Source organism: Limulus polyphemus, unplaced genomic scaffold (assembly GCF_000517525.1).
Source record: "Limulus polyphemus unplaced genomic scaffold, Limulus_polyphemus-2.1.2 Scaffold280, whole genome shotgun sequence".
In the NCBI taxonomy this organism is placed as follows: Eukaryota; Metazoa; Arthropoda; class Merostomata; order Xiphosura; family Limulidae; genus Limulus; species Limulus polyphemus.
Genome location: NW_013665890.1, coordinates 34,073 through 50,919, shown reverse-complemented (window position 1 = coordinate 50,919; position 16,847 = coordinate 34,073). Strand labels below are relative to the sequence as shown.

The window sequence follows — 16,847 nt, the reverse complement described above, 5'->3', positions numbered from 1 at the left end:
TAAATGAAGAGAGAGCAGTAGTTACTTTGTTTCGTGTAATTTATGATTCTGTTAGTTTCGAGCTAGTGAGCCGTAAAGTGCGTGTTTTCCACTCGCCGAGAGCGAGATATTGTGAATCGCTGTGATTTATAGCGTGTATTATAAAAGTTATTAAGTTTAAAATGACGAGAAACGTATTGATTGTGGAACTACTGTGTACTAAAAGTTTGTATCGAAGAAGAATAAACTGTTTAATCAAGAAATGACTTGTATCGCTGAAGATCCTCGGAAGAATTTCTACCGGAAACAAACAAACAAACAAGCAGATACGTAACAATGTATAATATTACTGGTAATAAATAAAGTGTACATGCACGCACACACAAATATGTTTGTTTAATTTCTTCTCATCGTTCGCTGTACATTTTGAATTGTACAAAATTCGACGACACGAAGCAGACTGTCTTTGGTGTATTTAGAATATATGCAATGCTGAGAAAACAACATAGTTTCTCAACCATGAGGTTTCACTTCTTGGATATTTTATAGCCTGTTTCTACCTCGGTTCTTGAGGTAGAGGAATTTTCGGACTGTGTGACGGAGATTTCGGTCTATCACCGTGACCCTGATGTCAAGCCATTCTTTTAAACCCTAAGAATCCATAGTCGGTGGCAGTCCCTAACACATTCCCGCTGCACGTGCAACATTTGCATTTTCTAAAATTCTAATAACACAAATTTAAGGCTAATTGTTATAAGCTTTCTCTCTGTGTATGTTGTTTAATCCATGTAAGCAGTTTTTGACCATGATTTTTTTTCATGTTGGCCGAAATGTGATGTTATTCTTCATATCACTCTGCTTCTGTGCTTATTATCATATCATTTTGATAGCAATTTAAACCTGCTACATTTCGTGTGAGTATTCGCATTGCAAAACTAATGACGAACCTCCTTGTCAACACGACACGAGAGTTCATTTGATAAGTAAAAACAACAGTAAAATCGACTCTCCTCCCTTTCCTTCAAGGAAGAAACAGGTTATTTTACAACAAAGTTTACCAGTGTGATTTGCATCAGCAGGCCCGAACAATCGAAGCACTGAAATATATGTATTCTGTGATCATCAAAAAGTTTTGTTAAAGAGAAAATTGACACGTGTCACAAGCTTTCAGTTATATTGTGAAACTTGGAATAATACTTCTGGTTCTTCAATGCTAACTTAAGTGAACGAAACTGGTAAACATACCTATTGCTTTATTTAGCGGTTTCTTTTACGTTATAGTTCAGGCTATTTTCTAGTTGTTTAGGGAAGTTTTATGCATCCGGAGTTTGATCATGACTTACGTCGAAGCTTGCTTTCAAATTGTTAATTAGATTAAAATTGCTAACCACACTATTAGAGAAAGTATTTATATTGACAAAAGTGAATATGGGTGATGATAACCATTCTGCCAGTCGACTTTTATTTTAAGTGAAATTATGTTAGTTTATTGTTATTCGTATACATATGACCAAATATTACAGTATTATAATATCCTAAAAGTTTCAAGTAAAAAAATACAAAATATTTCCAAATTTACGAGGAGCATACACAAATCGCATTGAAAACGAAATATTCTTCTTAAATACGTGGGCCCGGCATGGCCAGGTGGTTAGGGCACTCAACTCGCAATCTGCGAATCCCCGTCACACCAAACATGCTCGCCCTTTCAGCCGTGGGGGCGTTATAATGTGACGGTCAATCCCACTATTCGTTGGTAAAAGAGTAGCCCAAGAGCTGGCGGTGGGTGGTGATGACTAGCTGCCTTCCCTCTAGTCTTACACTGCTAAATTAGGGACGGCTAGCGCAGATAGCTTTGCGTGAAATTCAAAACAAACAATCTTAAATACGTCGCACCTTTAAACGTTCTATAGCTACCAGGTGTGTGTGTGATATTTTTATTTAGTACACCACATTGAAAGAAGTAAAATATTTGCTATTTTTTAAAATAGTTTATTTAAATTTATAAAGCTTCAAACATTGAACCGACTTTTTGGATATAAACCTGTAAAATTATAAACGGACTTTTCTGTAGTTACAATTTAACTGAACGTTATTTGAAGTTGGAGAAAAGTCTGTTTATAATTCTACACATTAATTTACCTACGTTATGAGTCTTAAACAACAACTGTAAAATGGTATGTTATATTGTGATGTGTAGACGTTTATCTCTGCCCCATCCCCAGTGGCTTATGTTAAAAACCGGGTTTCGATACCCGTGATGAGCAAAGCAAAGATAGCTCCTTGTGTAACTTAGTGCTGGCCAACAGACAAACGTGATGAGCGTGTCTTTGGACCACAACTTCAGATATTTTTTCGGTTATTCATCGCATGCTACAAAGAGGGTTTGAAGAGCTTATCACGTGGAATTTCTTACTGAAATTGACTTTTTATTCTACACTGCTCATATACATCACTACACGTATTTGGTTGGGTGTTAAACTATCTTTTACCAGTTTTTTTTTTTTCTCTCTCAGCTAATTTGATATTGTACTTATATATCGGCAATTTTTTTTATATTGATTAATTATCTTTATTACAAAACTCAACAAGGGATCATAAATGTTATTTTTAAACGCGTTTACTTCGACTATTTGGCATGATTGTAACGTAGTGCAAAACTTTTAATTTTCAGTTATATACACAATTTTTTCAGTCAAATAATTCATTTTACGATATATATAATATTCAAAAATCATAAAATTAAAAGTCACGTAGAGATTATAGTAAAACAAAATGATTTTACTACACATTTTTTAAAATACTTTGTGTGATAATGAAAATCTCTGTCAAACCAATCTTGGAAGTGGTTTTCAATTTACAACAGATTTTGTATATCCAGTAGTACACGTAATACATCAATCTCTTAAAAAAACATGTTTGGATGATGAAGTCAATTGAATAATTAAGTGTCACAAGGCCACGAATATGAAAATATAATACATGTATGTATAAAGCAGCAATATTACTTGATTTTAAAATGTCATTAACATTGACGTCATAAGCGTTATGGTAACCACGGAGATAATTTACATTTAACGTCAAAGGAGCGCATAGCACCATTGAAAATTTGTGCAGACCTAATGTATTTTGATCAGTTCTGTAAACATCCATGGTTTCAAATAACAGATACGTTTATGATAATGTTTATTGAGATTTCATATTAATGCTATATATATATATTAATCATTCTGTAGACGCTTAAGTCACGTGCGGTTGTGTATATTGCAGTATGTATCTTGTTTTGTATTTAATGTCAGGTAGCCTAATAAACGATGTTTTCACATCAGCACGGGCCTGTTGTCAAACAGGGTTAACTTATTATCATTGATATGGAAGTTTGAGATTTGTTTTTAATTGCGGCTTCATTGTTGCTGTTGGGTGATCCAGATTACTGTAAAAAATACAGTTAACAGCGAGGCTACCCAGTATAATATAATAAATTATCACATGTAAAGACTTGCGTTTTGCTTATAATTAAAACAAGATTTATCTAAACCAGTAAACTCAAAATTAGTGTAAGCAGTTAACAAGACAAACGTTTTACGAGTGATCAAGAGTTTATGTGTTTGAGTGAAAATTTAGGACGAATAAAGCATTATAGGTGATTTAACACATTTGCACTAACTAGTTAGTTAAAAATATTACAGAACCTTGAAAACTGATTTCAGAATTTGGATTATTGTAAGAACTCGTGTTTTGTGACCATATCTACTAAACCTGAATTAATGCAGTTTAAAATAAAATTTCAGAACATAAGCTGGCCTATATATCTTGCACAATGTGTTTTTTTTAGGGGGGGGGGATTTGACCATTTATATGGTCGAAAGATTTAAGACACAAATCTAGAAATATTGTTTAAGACTCATATTAACGTACTGAATATTTAAGAACTCCGTGAATTCCTACGTCATTAAATTTAAAATCGGACGTAGGAAGACAACGAAGGTGCTCTTTAATGAAGTAATTTCACTGTCACTCTGTGGATGTATGTACTAACTACATCAGTTGCCACGGTTACAGCGCATATTAGACGTAAAGATAGTTTCACTCGTGAATGCCGTGATCATTGTGTTCAAATTTACTTGCCGTGTAGTAGGTTGGTTCACTTTCTTTTGAAAAAAGTCTTTGGTGTGGAGTACTATATTGTATCTTTTTCTCAGAGGAATAAAAAAGCTACCCAAGAAATACCTAAACAATCGCACATAAATAGTTACTAAATTTCAGCACTGATAGTTGATGTAACAGCTGACTAGGCGAGAGCTGAAACAGTTTTCATATTTATATCTTACAGCTGAATATAGCTACTAATAAAAAAATTGTAGTTGTTATTCTAGTCTTTAATTTAAATATAAATTAAAACTTATTATCTTGTGAGAAAAAAAAATCTTTGGTTGATTAATATCTAAGTACTTACAATAAGGTCGTTACCATAGATAGTAACATATAACAAACCTAGTAGAAATTAACACTGGAACAAAAAATAGCTCTCATGGAAAGCAACACTGTGAGTTATAGATTTTTGATGAGTAAAACCTTAATTAGTAGAGTTTCACTACATGGATTGGTCTGAAATATTATCTATGCATTCATATTCACACACATTAAAATTACAAAGATTCTGGATATAGAAATCAAATATTTCATTCAGTGATTAAAACACAATCAATATGTATTTCTTGTTGGCCTGAAAAATTCTTAACCAAAATAACCACTATGAATTAGATGGATGAATGCGTAATGGAACGTTGTATGTTTGTAATAAAGTTTTCTTCATTACCCTTTCAAGCAATCTCTGAACTTTTACTTCATTGATGTTTCTTGTTTACCATAACGTTTTATAAAATAGAAATGCATCTTACATGTTGGTGAACAAGAAACATGCAGAACCATCCATGCTAGTGCTATATTGGTCAGACAACTAAAAAAACTAGCTTTATACGAAAAATAGAAGTCATTCAGACCAAAAGTGCTAATTCAGGTAATATAGTAGTAAACCTCAAACACATGTTAATGGAAGAAATTCACCAATGTCTCTTACCTGTCTCTCAACAGACATTTTTAGGTGCACATATATTCTTGAATTCAATATGTTTATACATTTTTAGTTTTTTCTTCTTGTCTTAATTCACATTAGTAGTAATAATTGGTGAAATTCTCACATTTAATGATAATTATTTATAATTTGAAATATAAAAATTATTATGACCATTTTTTTTTATCCTCTCCAGTGAAGTTTGACTGTCAAAAGAGGACAGTGGCTCATCTGACCTGAGGGATGCCAGTAAGACGACGACCAAGAGGAAGACGCTGGAGAAAAACAATAAAACTGGTTAAAACCAACAGGTTCGATAGCTGGAGTTATCCATGGCTTGTTGAGATATTGACAGAAAAAGATGTTGATTGTAACATTGAACACTGTTTAACATCTTTTAGATTAGCAGGACACAATAGACACTTGATCGGAGTGCCAAAGAAGGTAACACATATTCATCTGGTATTACTTACGGGAATGTTGTAGTTCATACCCATGCACACTACTTGACAATGACTGTTAATATCTTTGTATAGAAAATTATGTCACATGTGATAATTATTTTAGAAATATAGTTTACACTAGGTAAGAAAACCAACTTTACTGTAAAAATAACTGTACATAAATCGTATATTGAAATATTTTATAGACTTAAGTGAAAGTGAGGAAAAATATTCAACCACACTACATCTGCAATATCTAACGGTGACTTATGATAGTGAAATGGTCTTCCTTGTGTTATTAAATAATTAAAATATATTGGATGGTTGATGTAAAATATGTGTACCATTACTTTTTATAGTTGCAAGTCAGAGAATGTTTTTGTTGTTCCTTTGAGTTGTAAGTCTTACTAGATCATAGAATAGATTTGTGGTGAGGGCACACTTAAACCACAGTTCACTTTATATTTAAACTGGTATGACAACTTTAAGACATACCTATGCTGATTATTATTTTCTTTTTTTGTCAAATAGGCTTTTATTTAAATAAAATTCTGTAGGTGGGTGGTCAGAATAATTTACTTGTAATGTATCAAGTGTGCTAAACAAATGTGCATCAGGTATTTCAGTTTTCAAAGTTTGTTTAGTAAAAGCATCTTGCAGAGATCTGTCACAAACAGTTGAACTACACATATGTAAATCATTTTTATTACCAGATAGATTTTAACAGAGATGTAGGTACTGCCCTGCACAAAATTTTAGTTTTCATGGGAGAGTCCCCGTTAGGAAGAGGATTAAGGTTACTTTTATGACATTTTGTTTGTTTTCAATTGGAGATGTATGCCTAGTTGTAAGAGCAACTGTTCAAAGTATGTCTGAACACTCTTTACGGGGTTTTCTTAACTAGCAGTAGTACATTGACATCTTCCTCTCTTTTACCACTTTACAGTTATAATAATAGTTTGTTAAAATAGAGAATTAACGTTTTTTTTCTGTGTAAAGATGTATTATTTTGGCATAGATCCACAGGATATACATTTATTTAAGTATGTTATTTAGTTACTGGTATGATTGGTTGTTATTAATGGAAAGGTTACATTTGAAATGCTGTTTTACTGCTTTCTAAAGCAAAGTGAGTCCGAAAATTCTAAAACATAGACACAGGATGTTTCTTCTGATTTGCCCCTAAAGTTTATGTGCTTTACAAAAAGAAAAAAAAAAGCAAACATATTGGTTATTTAAAAGAGCACTAATTAGATTTTATTTCTTCTATATTTTCCAACTGATTCATCATAAAATTTGATGATAGCACAACTTACTCCACATCAGTTTTAAAGTTTTTAGATTGGATGTTTGAGAATTTCCAAAGTAAGTTATCAAACAGTTAATTCAACTGGAAATGGAAAGTTTAAGATAACAGCTTTTAACTCATTTATAATTTTCTATTTTTCCTTGTGGCTAAACAAACTTGAAGCTTCATAAACAAGATTTCACTAAATAATTTTTACATGTTTTTTTGTAATCGTGGTGGGTTTCAAGAGACATCTGTAATACAATACTTAAAACAGATTTAAAAACCCTCACTGAAGTAATAATATTGTGCAGCTAGCCAAATGCATGAACATGGTCATTTTATATTTAAAAACAAGAAACGTTCAGGCTACTTTGAAATTGATTATGTTTATGTTTGACTGAGAAGGTGAAAAAATACCTTATTTGAAAGGTAGAACTACTTATAAATAGAACTGGGCAAATAGTGGAATTTGCTAATTGATTAATTAATCAGTTACATTCAATTAATTGATTATTCTCATGTAAGATATGGATATTTGGAATAACTTAATTTTGATAAAATAGTTAGCACAAAGGATCACATATGAAGTGAAATAGACTTAAAATAAAACCCAAAACTCGAGCGTTTTCAAATAGTTCACTATTCTTCTTCAGGAGAACAAAGAAGAAGAATAGTCAACTTTTTGAAAGCTTTAGAATAACTTAAAATAGCAGTAATCACTAATTTCAATTAGTTGATTATTTTTGTGACATCAGTCAAGATAATAATAATAATTTTGATTAATCAGTTATATTACATGATGCTAGTCAGTGTAATCAATGCTAAAAGGTAATTAATTGATTATATCATTTAATTTGATTTAGTTGCCCAGTTCTTTTTTTTTATAAAAAACCTGTAAATGATTTAAAAGCCACTAATTTTTTTTAGGAAGAGGAAGTATGTTTTTGTAAAGAAACATCTTTGAAATACTGGTTTTTATGTTAATGTTTAAAGTTTCCATTCCTAAAGTTTTGTTAGTGCTACACTCCAATGAAAACTTTAATATTTATCATTAAGACCATAGAGCAAGCAACACTTCTTAATGGCAGTAAACTCTTACTAGTCACCTGAGAACTAACATCTTTATCAATAAGGTTATAGAGCAAACAATACTTCAGAATGTTGGAAAACTATTCCTAGTTCAGTGAAAATTAACATTTCTATGGTTTAATGTTTTAGCATTCACTGTTTGTAATTGGCTTAAAATTCTTTTTAGTCCAGTATGAAATAACATCTTTATGATCAAAGCTGTAGTAACTACAATTTCTAAAATGATTAATTAAGCTTGATTTTATGAAAAAAATTTAAAAGTTTAATCACCAACTTTTATGAATGATATTTCTGTAAAAAGACTAAAAAAAGAATGATGTATCATAAAATGGGACATTGAAATCTTTTCATTCTTTTTTTCAGACAGTTGAGTAAACCTTAATTTTGTTTTAACACTTTTATGTGTTCTTTGTATTACTTTAGCAACTATTTGATTGTCTGAACAAGCACATACACGTCACAAGTGACTTTTTGCTGTAGTGAAATTTGTTTTTTCTGTGTTTTCTTGTGGTTGAATTGAAAAAGATATAATGTGAAATATTTCTTGTTTTTATCTTTGTATAATATTTTTGATTTACACTTGTACTAAATCAGTGTTCATAAACATACCTAACAAAGGAAGACAAATTAAAACTTTTTGTATCCATACATGTTGTCTTGCAGATGTCAACTACCTTGCATTCATGGCTGAATAGATATTTCTTATCGTCTAGCACTGTTGCAGGACTTGTTTTGTAACAACCATCATAGCACAATCCTTTTTTACATATACAAGGCTTAGTATCAAGCATGTTGTACAAGATTATTTGCCTGAGGCCTTAGAAGTCAATATCCTAGTAATTTTCTTGGTTGTGTACAGTATGTAACAAATATACAAGTTTCTTTTGCATATAAACAGGAGGAGTTTAAACTAACCATATAGGGTCAGAATTGAGCTACATAAGTATACAAAGATAATACAGCGTGATATATAATATGGTTACACCACATGCATTGCTAAAAGTAAAATAAATTAGAGAAGTAGTGTTTGAGGTAAAATTGAAACAATTAAAGTTTAACATTATTAATTTATGTAGATGTATAAATGCATGTGTATATCCATTTTTTTTCCACAGTATGTATGAGTATGAAAGTGAAAATGACTAAAATAAATGTTATGAAATTAAGTCAATGCTATACAAAAATAAACTTTAATGTAAATAATGTTAAGGAAATATACAATAAACTGGTGTTTTATTAAATTCAGAACTCTAGAATACTTAAGTTCATTTGTTTGTTTACCCATATTTATGTATAAACTTAATTTTTCATAGAAAAGTTTTAAAGTTATCAAAAATATTTGTTTAATCATAATAGAAAAGCAGTTTCTCATTTGAAAAACAGTTTATGTTTTAAAAGTACATTAACCTTTTTTTTTTCTTCTCTGAAACAAACTTATGGGACATCCAAGATATTAGCATCAAGAAATTCAGGGGTATTTGATTCATGTAATTTATTTTTGTAGCACAACAAGAAGCAGAAACAGATGCTCAAAAAACAAGAGGAAAGGGCAAACTTGCATCAGAACAACAAGCAAGAAAATATATGTTTTGATAATAAACTTATATCAAATATAGATAAAGATCATGTAACAGAAAGAAAGTCCGTTATAAAGGGTGTGTATCTTAAATGTTTTGATGCATAGTTTTTACACTTATGTTTGTAATATTTCCCTTTGTTTTGTTTTTTTTCAATTGAAAGGGTATCTTTGAAAGTTCATCTGTAGTTATGTAAAAATAATGCTTTTTGAATGATAATAGTCACCTCTAAAATTATGTGTGTATAATGTGAAATCATACTTATAAGTTAACAGATTTTAGTTTGTTTCTACAGAACATAATTCATCTGGTCATAAGAATTCCTGTAAATCGAAAAAAGATGTATTAATTTGTATTAGATAAGTTGTAAGGTCTTTTGTGATTGTTTTTATTCAGTGTTAGAAGGTAATAATAATCATATTTTAATGGCACACTTATTGATGTCAGTTTATTGTAAACTTAGACATGACAAACTGTACAACATATATGTAAAATAGTTTATTTGAAACTTATACAAGAAACACTTATACATGTAGATTGTACGGGTAAAATATTAAACCTGATAGAAAATATATAAGACATATTGGAGTTCACATTTATATATAAATATCATTTTATGCTTTCGTATTTCATTTTTGAAAATGTTCATTTTGGCTATTTCTTCTATAACTTAATTAGGCTATGGACTTACTAAATATTAAAGTTATTTGATGTTTACTTTGATTGGATAATTATTGTGTTAAGTTTTTATGTGAAAATAGTATGATTTTATAGTTGTTGTTTTTTCCAAATTAGTAATGTGCAATTCAACAATCAATAAAAATTAGGTTTAATAAAAGTTATTTTTTGAAGTAATCCAGATAAATAGTTGACTTGTGTTTTTCTTTTCAGAAACACTTTTTGAATAATGAAATTGAGACACCAGACCCAGCAAGTGCACTGTTTTCACCCGTGTACCAGCTGCTGCAAGGTATAAAATGTTTAGTTTGTAAAAGCTTGTTGGTCTAGAACAATGTGTATGTGAATTGTATAAAATACTTTTTGAAGTCTATTTAAATCACTTTTTTTTTAATTCTTGGTTTGATCGGGATAGACCTTCTGAACACAGTCATCAATTTAACAAACATAACCAAGTTTTTCAAGCATTACAGACTGTGTTTGTTTAAGATATACAGACACTGAAAAATTGTAAGCACTTCTTAGTGTTTATTTTTTGTCATCTTGAAATCACATCTTGTAGGTTGAGTTAATCAAAATACTTGATTCAACCTGCAAAATGACAATAATACATGGAAATTTCAATCTCTTGATAAATATATCTACATCATATTTCAATGTACATGGTTAAGAAAGTGATTAAGTTTTGCAACAAAGATAATTCATGTTTTAGAATGCGAGGGAGACCTGGAGAAACCAAATATTACTTCGTTAGAAGCAGCAGCAGTATCCATTGATGTTGAGGGTGTCGTGGATGGATCACATTTTCCCCCACATACGACAGGTGTGTATTTTTTTTTCCCTTAATGATTTTACTTCACAGATTTTTCTAATCATACAAAATAGAATAATAGTTTAGTTATAAACATTTCTTGTTCTATCACATTATTGTCAAATAGCTATAACTTAAGTAAAGATTATCAAAAGAAAACAATAAATACAATCATGGTAACTATTTGTTTCTATGCTGTATTTTTGTACAGTGGTATGAGGATGTTGTAGCTTTACCAAAGCTTCTTAGTACATTTTTTTTGAGAATATTCTTATGGCTATGTAACCATTGAATGAGAATATGTTTTGTGAAGCAGCACAGGTATGCATAGAATGTTATATAATTGTAATACACTGGATGCCGCTTATTGTGATCACGGATATTGTAATCAGTGCTTCGATTTTTATTATCACTTTTAATCAGCTTAACCATCCCAAGGTCAAGCGACCTGAGGAAGGTTCACCGTAAGATAGGGTGTGGCTAAGTTGTCATTAAAATCTCCTATGCTTTTGCATTTCCTTTCCGTAATTATAGTACAGTTGTTTTCGTTCCTTCATGAAAGACTGTGCTCCAACAAATTACAATTTTTGTTAACCCTCTTTAATAATGGAAGAAGTGCATAAGAAACAGAAAGATCTAACCCTTGAAGAAAAAGTTGCCATTTTAGAATGCTATGATAAATTACCAAAAATGGGGCAAAGTAATGCAGTAGAGCAATTAAAATTTTTCCATTCTCTATTGTGTAAAATTTAAAAAAATCAAGCCAACATTGATAGGGGAGCAAAACAGAATGAAAACCCAAACTGTAAGAGAAAGCGCAGTGGAAAAGATGACTCGGTCAAATCATCATTAAAACTTTGGTTTCAATAATGTTCGTGAACATTATGCTCGTGTAAACAGATCACTGATGTGGCAGAAAGCGGCTTACAGCACAGATAAGGCAAGTTTCATAAAAAATATGAATATGAAAGTTTTATTAATGAATTGCTCCAAAAAAATAGTAGACTGTCAACTTTAAATGAATTTTTCTAATTCTTGTTTTAAATGTTTTTCCTTTCTTAATTGTTTTCAAATATGTTAATAAGCATAAAAATGCAGCTTTCAAACGTTTAGGTAATATATTTGCTACCCTATATCAATAAACATCACTGTAACTGCTGAATTTTTATTTCATTGGTTAACGTTATCATTTGGTTATTGTTATCAACACAACTTTGTCCCAACATGATCACAATAAGCAGCATCCAGTGTATATTTCAATTTTTCTGGTGACTTTTGTTAATTGTGGTTTTTGCTGATGATTTTTTAAACGAATTTGTTAGTCCAGTGGGAATTTAATGAATGTTGTTCAAAAAATTAAGATATATCTTTACATTTGTTTTTTAAGACTCATAATGTAGGTAAATAATATGTAGAACTTTACACAGACTTTTCTCTACCAGCCCGGCATGGCCAGGTGGTTAAGGCACTCGACTTGCAGTCTGAGAGTCACGGGTTCGAATCCCCGTTCCACCAAACATGCTCGCCCTTTCAGCCATGGGGGCATTATAATGTGAAGGTCAATCCCACTATTCATTGGTAAAAGAGTAGCCCAAGAGTTGTGGTGGGTGTCTCTAGTCTTACACTGCTAAATTAGGGATGGCTAGCGCAGATAGCCCTCGTGTAGCTTTGCACAAAATTCAAAACAAACAAACTTTTCTCTACATTGTTGTACGTTGAAGGCTCCAGTAAGAGGGCCGAAACCTTGCAAATAAAATATTTTAAAGTAGAGAAAAGTCTGTGTATAATTCTATCTGTATTTTGAAATTTTAGTTATTTTTACCAGGCTTATTGTGCATTAGTTTATGGTTAAATTCCCTTTTTATTTACCAGTGTTCTACAATTATGTGAATATAAAGCAAAATGAGCTTCAAAGTTGATGATGAGTGTCCTTAGCATACTAGAAATGTTTTGTGGAACTTTATTGTCACATGCTTTTGTACCCTTTAAAGCCAAATTGATGTGGGTACCTTTTGTTCTTTTATTCAGATTTAGTAAAGTGATGTGGGTACTTTTTTGTTCTTTCATTTAGATTTGGTAAATTGAGGTGGGTACCTTTTTGTTCTTTTATTCAGATTCGGTAAATTGATGTAGGTACCTTTCTGTTCTTTTATTCAGATTCGGTAAATTGATGTGGGCACCTTTCTGTTCTTTTATTCAGATTTGGTAAATTGATGTGGGTACCTTTCTGTTCTTTTATTCAGATTTGGTAAATTGATGTGGGTACCTTTTCATTCTTTTATTCAGAATCGGTAAATTGATGTGGGTACCTTTTCATTCTTTTATTCAGAATCGGTAGGTTGATGTGGGTACCTTTTTGTTCTTTTATTCAGAATCGGTAAGTTGATGCGGGTACCTTTTTGTTCTTTTATTTAGAATCGGTAAGTTGATGTGGGTACCTTTTTGTTCTTTTATTCAGAATCAGAAAGTTGATGTGGGTACCTTTTTCTTCTTTTATTCAGATTTGGTAAACTGATGTGGGTACCTTTTGTTCTTTTATTCAGATTCAGTGAATTCATTTATTATACTTTAAAGATTCGAGGTTCTTACAGCATTTTTTTATTTTACAAGCACTAAAATCCACACATATATCAATAGAACTTTCTTTTTAAAAAGAGACAAGATAATTATATATTCATGATTAATAATGTTATTATGAACTGTTACTATCTCAAAGTGTTTCTGGCTAATGTTCTTAAAATATGTTTTGTTTGTATTGCATTTGGCTATCAGGGAACATATTCTGGCCACACCTACAAATACATCAGACTTTTACAATTTAATAACCTACTTTTCAGACCATACACATGCAAGTATTTTTTTACATTGAATATAAGTAACTAGTAGTTGCAGGTAGCTATCACTTGTGCAGCACATAAAAGATTACACAAATACAATGATAAATTACACTGTAACTCTTCACACCTAGTTTTGTAATGATTTACTTTACCCATATGGTGTTAAGGCATGATTCATTAGGCTTATAATAAAGTTAAGTGTATAATATTTAACATTCTTTTATAACTGAGAAAAGATAGAATATGATGTAATTATTTTAAATTATATACTTTTTAAGTGTAGGATACAACAAAATAGTAAAGAAATTGCAGTTATTCTACTGTTTTATAATAAACATAACTATCTAATCCTTAGTATGTAAAAAAAAAAGTTTAAAAAAGATTCTAATGTGCAAGTTTTCATTTTATTCACAGTATTGGAAATGCCTTGCGAGATCTCTGAAACCCAAGATGTTTTTTCAGCTAGAGCTTGCCATTCTGAAACATCCCAGTATGATGTGCAGATATCAGTTTACAGTGCTGATTATCCTTCGCCTCAGGAAACTGAAGTGGTTGAAGAATGGGAGACATTTGACCCGTGGGTTTTTGAAATAAATATTAATTAAGAATTCTCGGAAGAAATATGTGATTTTTCATGTAAACTTATTAAAGCTTTCTTCATTAGAAAACTGTTATAAAAGTATGCTGAATAATGTTCAGAGGGTTGAGTATGCTATATTAAAACAGACTTCAAGCCTCACCATGTTGTTACAGTCCATGTTACCACATCCAATCTTGCTGTGTATGATGACTGTGCATCTGAAAATAGCCCTGCAGTGATCCTTGTATTTATGGATTCTCACATGCTACAAGACTTTGCTTACAATGGCTGGGGTATGGCTTGTTGCAGGTCACTATCTGGATTTCCATGTTTCCCTATATTGATTCATATTCCTTTGTTTTCCATTGTCATTAAGTACAAAGGATATCTTTGTATTTGAAACTCTAAATCCCCGATCTAAACAGATCTTTGTGATTTGAGTGTATGAATATTTTGTATTAAAATGTGCTGTAACGCACCTTTCTCAAAAGAGATCAGTTTTCAGCATCACACTACCTACAAAATTCCATATAATTCTAGAATGTAATTCTAATACATGCTGTTTCACCCTGACTTTATATTGGTTGTGGTTGTCCCATAATTTCTGACTCACTAATTCAAAATCATTTAATATGATATACTCAACTCTCTGTATTCGAAATTGATGCAAAAAAGAAATGAATCAAATTTTAAAAAAGTGATAGATAAGCATTAAACAGTAATTTATAGTTTAAGAATTTATTAGAAATAGGTAAATTGTTGTAATATTTGAGAAAAGACACTAAAAAGGTTAACTTGTGTTCCAGAATTTTAGAGTAAGTCAAGTACATTATAGGAATATAAATTAAGCAAGGCATATTTATTACCTGAATTTAATAGAATAAAGAAATATTGAAAACTGTGTTAAGTATTGTTATGGATAAAAATAAGAAGTTGTAGACAAGGAATTATTTTATTATTGATTATATCAGTTCTTCTGTTAAAATCTTGAAGCATGTATATTCCTTTTTTAACCAGAACATGTGGTTAAATTATTAACTTTTATTGGATGTATTTTGTCAAACTTTACAATGTGTACATGGCACTGTCTGTTTTTTGTTGTTTGTTTATTTGTTACTTTTTTTAACCAGAACATGTGTTTAAATTATAACTTCTATAGGATTTATTTTGTCAAACTTTATAATGTGTACATGGCACTGTCTGTTTTTGTTGTTTGTGTATTTGTTACTTTTTTAACCAGAACATGTGGTTAAATTATTAACTTCTGTTGGATGTATTTTGTCAAACTTTATAACATGTACATCATGGCTCTGTCTGTTTTTTTGTTTGTGTATTTGTTACATTTTTAACCAGAACATGTGTTTAAATTACAACTTCTATCAGATTTATTTTGTCAAACTTTATAATGTGTACATGGTACTGTCTGTTTTTGTTGTTTGTGTATTTGTCAAACTTTTTAACCAGAACATGTGGTTAAATTATTAACTTCTATTGGATGTATTTTGTCAAACTTTATAACATGTACATGGCTCTGTCTGTTTTTTGTTTGTGTATTTGTTACATTTTTAACCAGAACATGTGTTTAAATTACAACTTCCATCAGATTTATTTTGTCAAACTTTTTAATGTGTACATGGTACTGTCTGTTTTTGTTGTTTGTGTATTTGTCAAACTTTTTAACCAGAACATGTGGTTAAATTATTAACTTCTATTGGATGTATTTTGTCAAACTTTTTAATGTGTACATGGCACTGTCTGTTTTTGTTGTTTGTGTATTTGTTACTTTTTTTAACCAGAACATGTGATTAAATTATTAACTTCTATTGGATGTATTTTGTCAAACTTTGTAACGTGTACATGGCTCTGTCTGTTGTTTGTTTGTTTGTGTATTTATTACTATTTTACCATAACTCAGTTTTAAAATGTCAATTCTACTGGATTGAGTTTATCAAGCTTTCTGATATATATTTGAGCTTGTGTGTTTTCACTTTTCAAAAAGAAGTTAGAAACTTAAGTATGTGTGTGTGCATATATAAAGTTATTGAACACTGTTTTATCCATTTTGTTCAATTAATTTTGTGGGGGTGGCCCACATTTATATGACATACTTAATACAATTTCAAATTCTTCAGATATTACTTTATCAAACATCTGCCTCCACTCACCTCAGAAATGCTTGCCAGATGTCCAGCCTTGCCACTGAAAACTAGAAGTAGCCCTGAATTTTCCCTTGTGTTAGACTTGGTAAGTATGTAACTTAAAGAAAGTCTTAGATAAGTAATCAAAATTAATATCTGCTACGTGATTTTATATATTTTCATCACTTAGCTTTAGTCACTTGAATAATGTTTTTCTTTTTTTATTTGCATATCTTTACACAAGCACATAAATTACTTGCCACCCAATGGCTCAGCAACAAATCTTGGGACTTACAATACTAGAAATCAGGTTTCTCGTATAGGTTTAAAAGTTAGCATCTATTATTTTT

The 16,847-nt window shown here is 30.7% G+C and overlaps 1 protein-coding gene across 2 annotated transcripts in view; it reads left to right on the top strand.

Annotated features, from left to right (window-relative positions):
• The window catches only part of LOC106457007 (CTD small phosphatase-like protein 2), a 52,911-nt gene that overhangs the window by 17,845 nt on the left and 18,219 nt on the right, over positions 1-16,847 (top strand). For both annotated transcript variants that reach the window (XM_013916394.2, XM_022382815.1), the window contains exons 2-7: positions 5,250-5,497; positions 9,381-9,531; positions 10,345-10,423; positions 10,844-10,954; positions 14,194-14,356; positions 16,492-16,603. In XM_013916394.2, coding sequence (XP_013771848.1) covers positions 14,202-14,356; positions 16,492-16,603 — 267 coding nt within the window. In that variant the 5' untranslated portion in view covers positions 5,250-5,497; positions 9,381-9,531; positions 10,345-10,423; positions 10,844-10,954; positions 14,194-14,201. The remainder of the gene's footprint in view (positions 1-5,249; positions 5,498-9,380; positions 9,532-10,344; positions 10,424-10,843; positions 10,955-14,193; positions 14,357-16,491; positions 16,604-16,847) is intronic.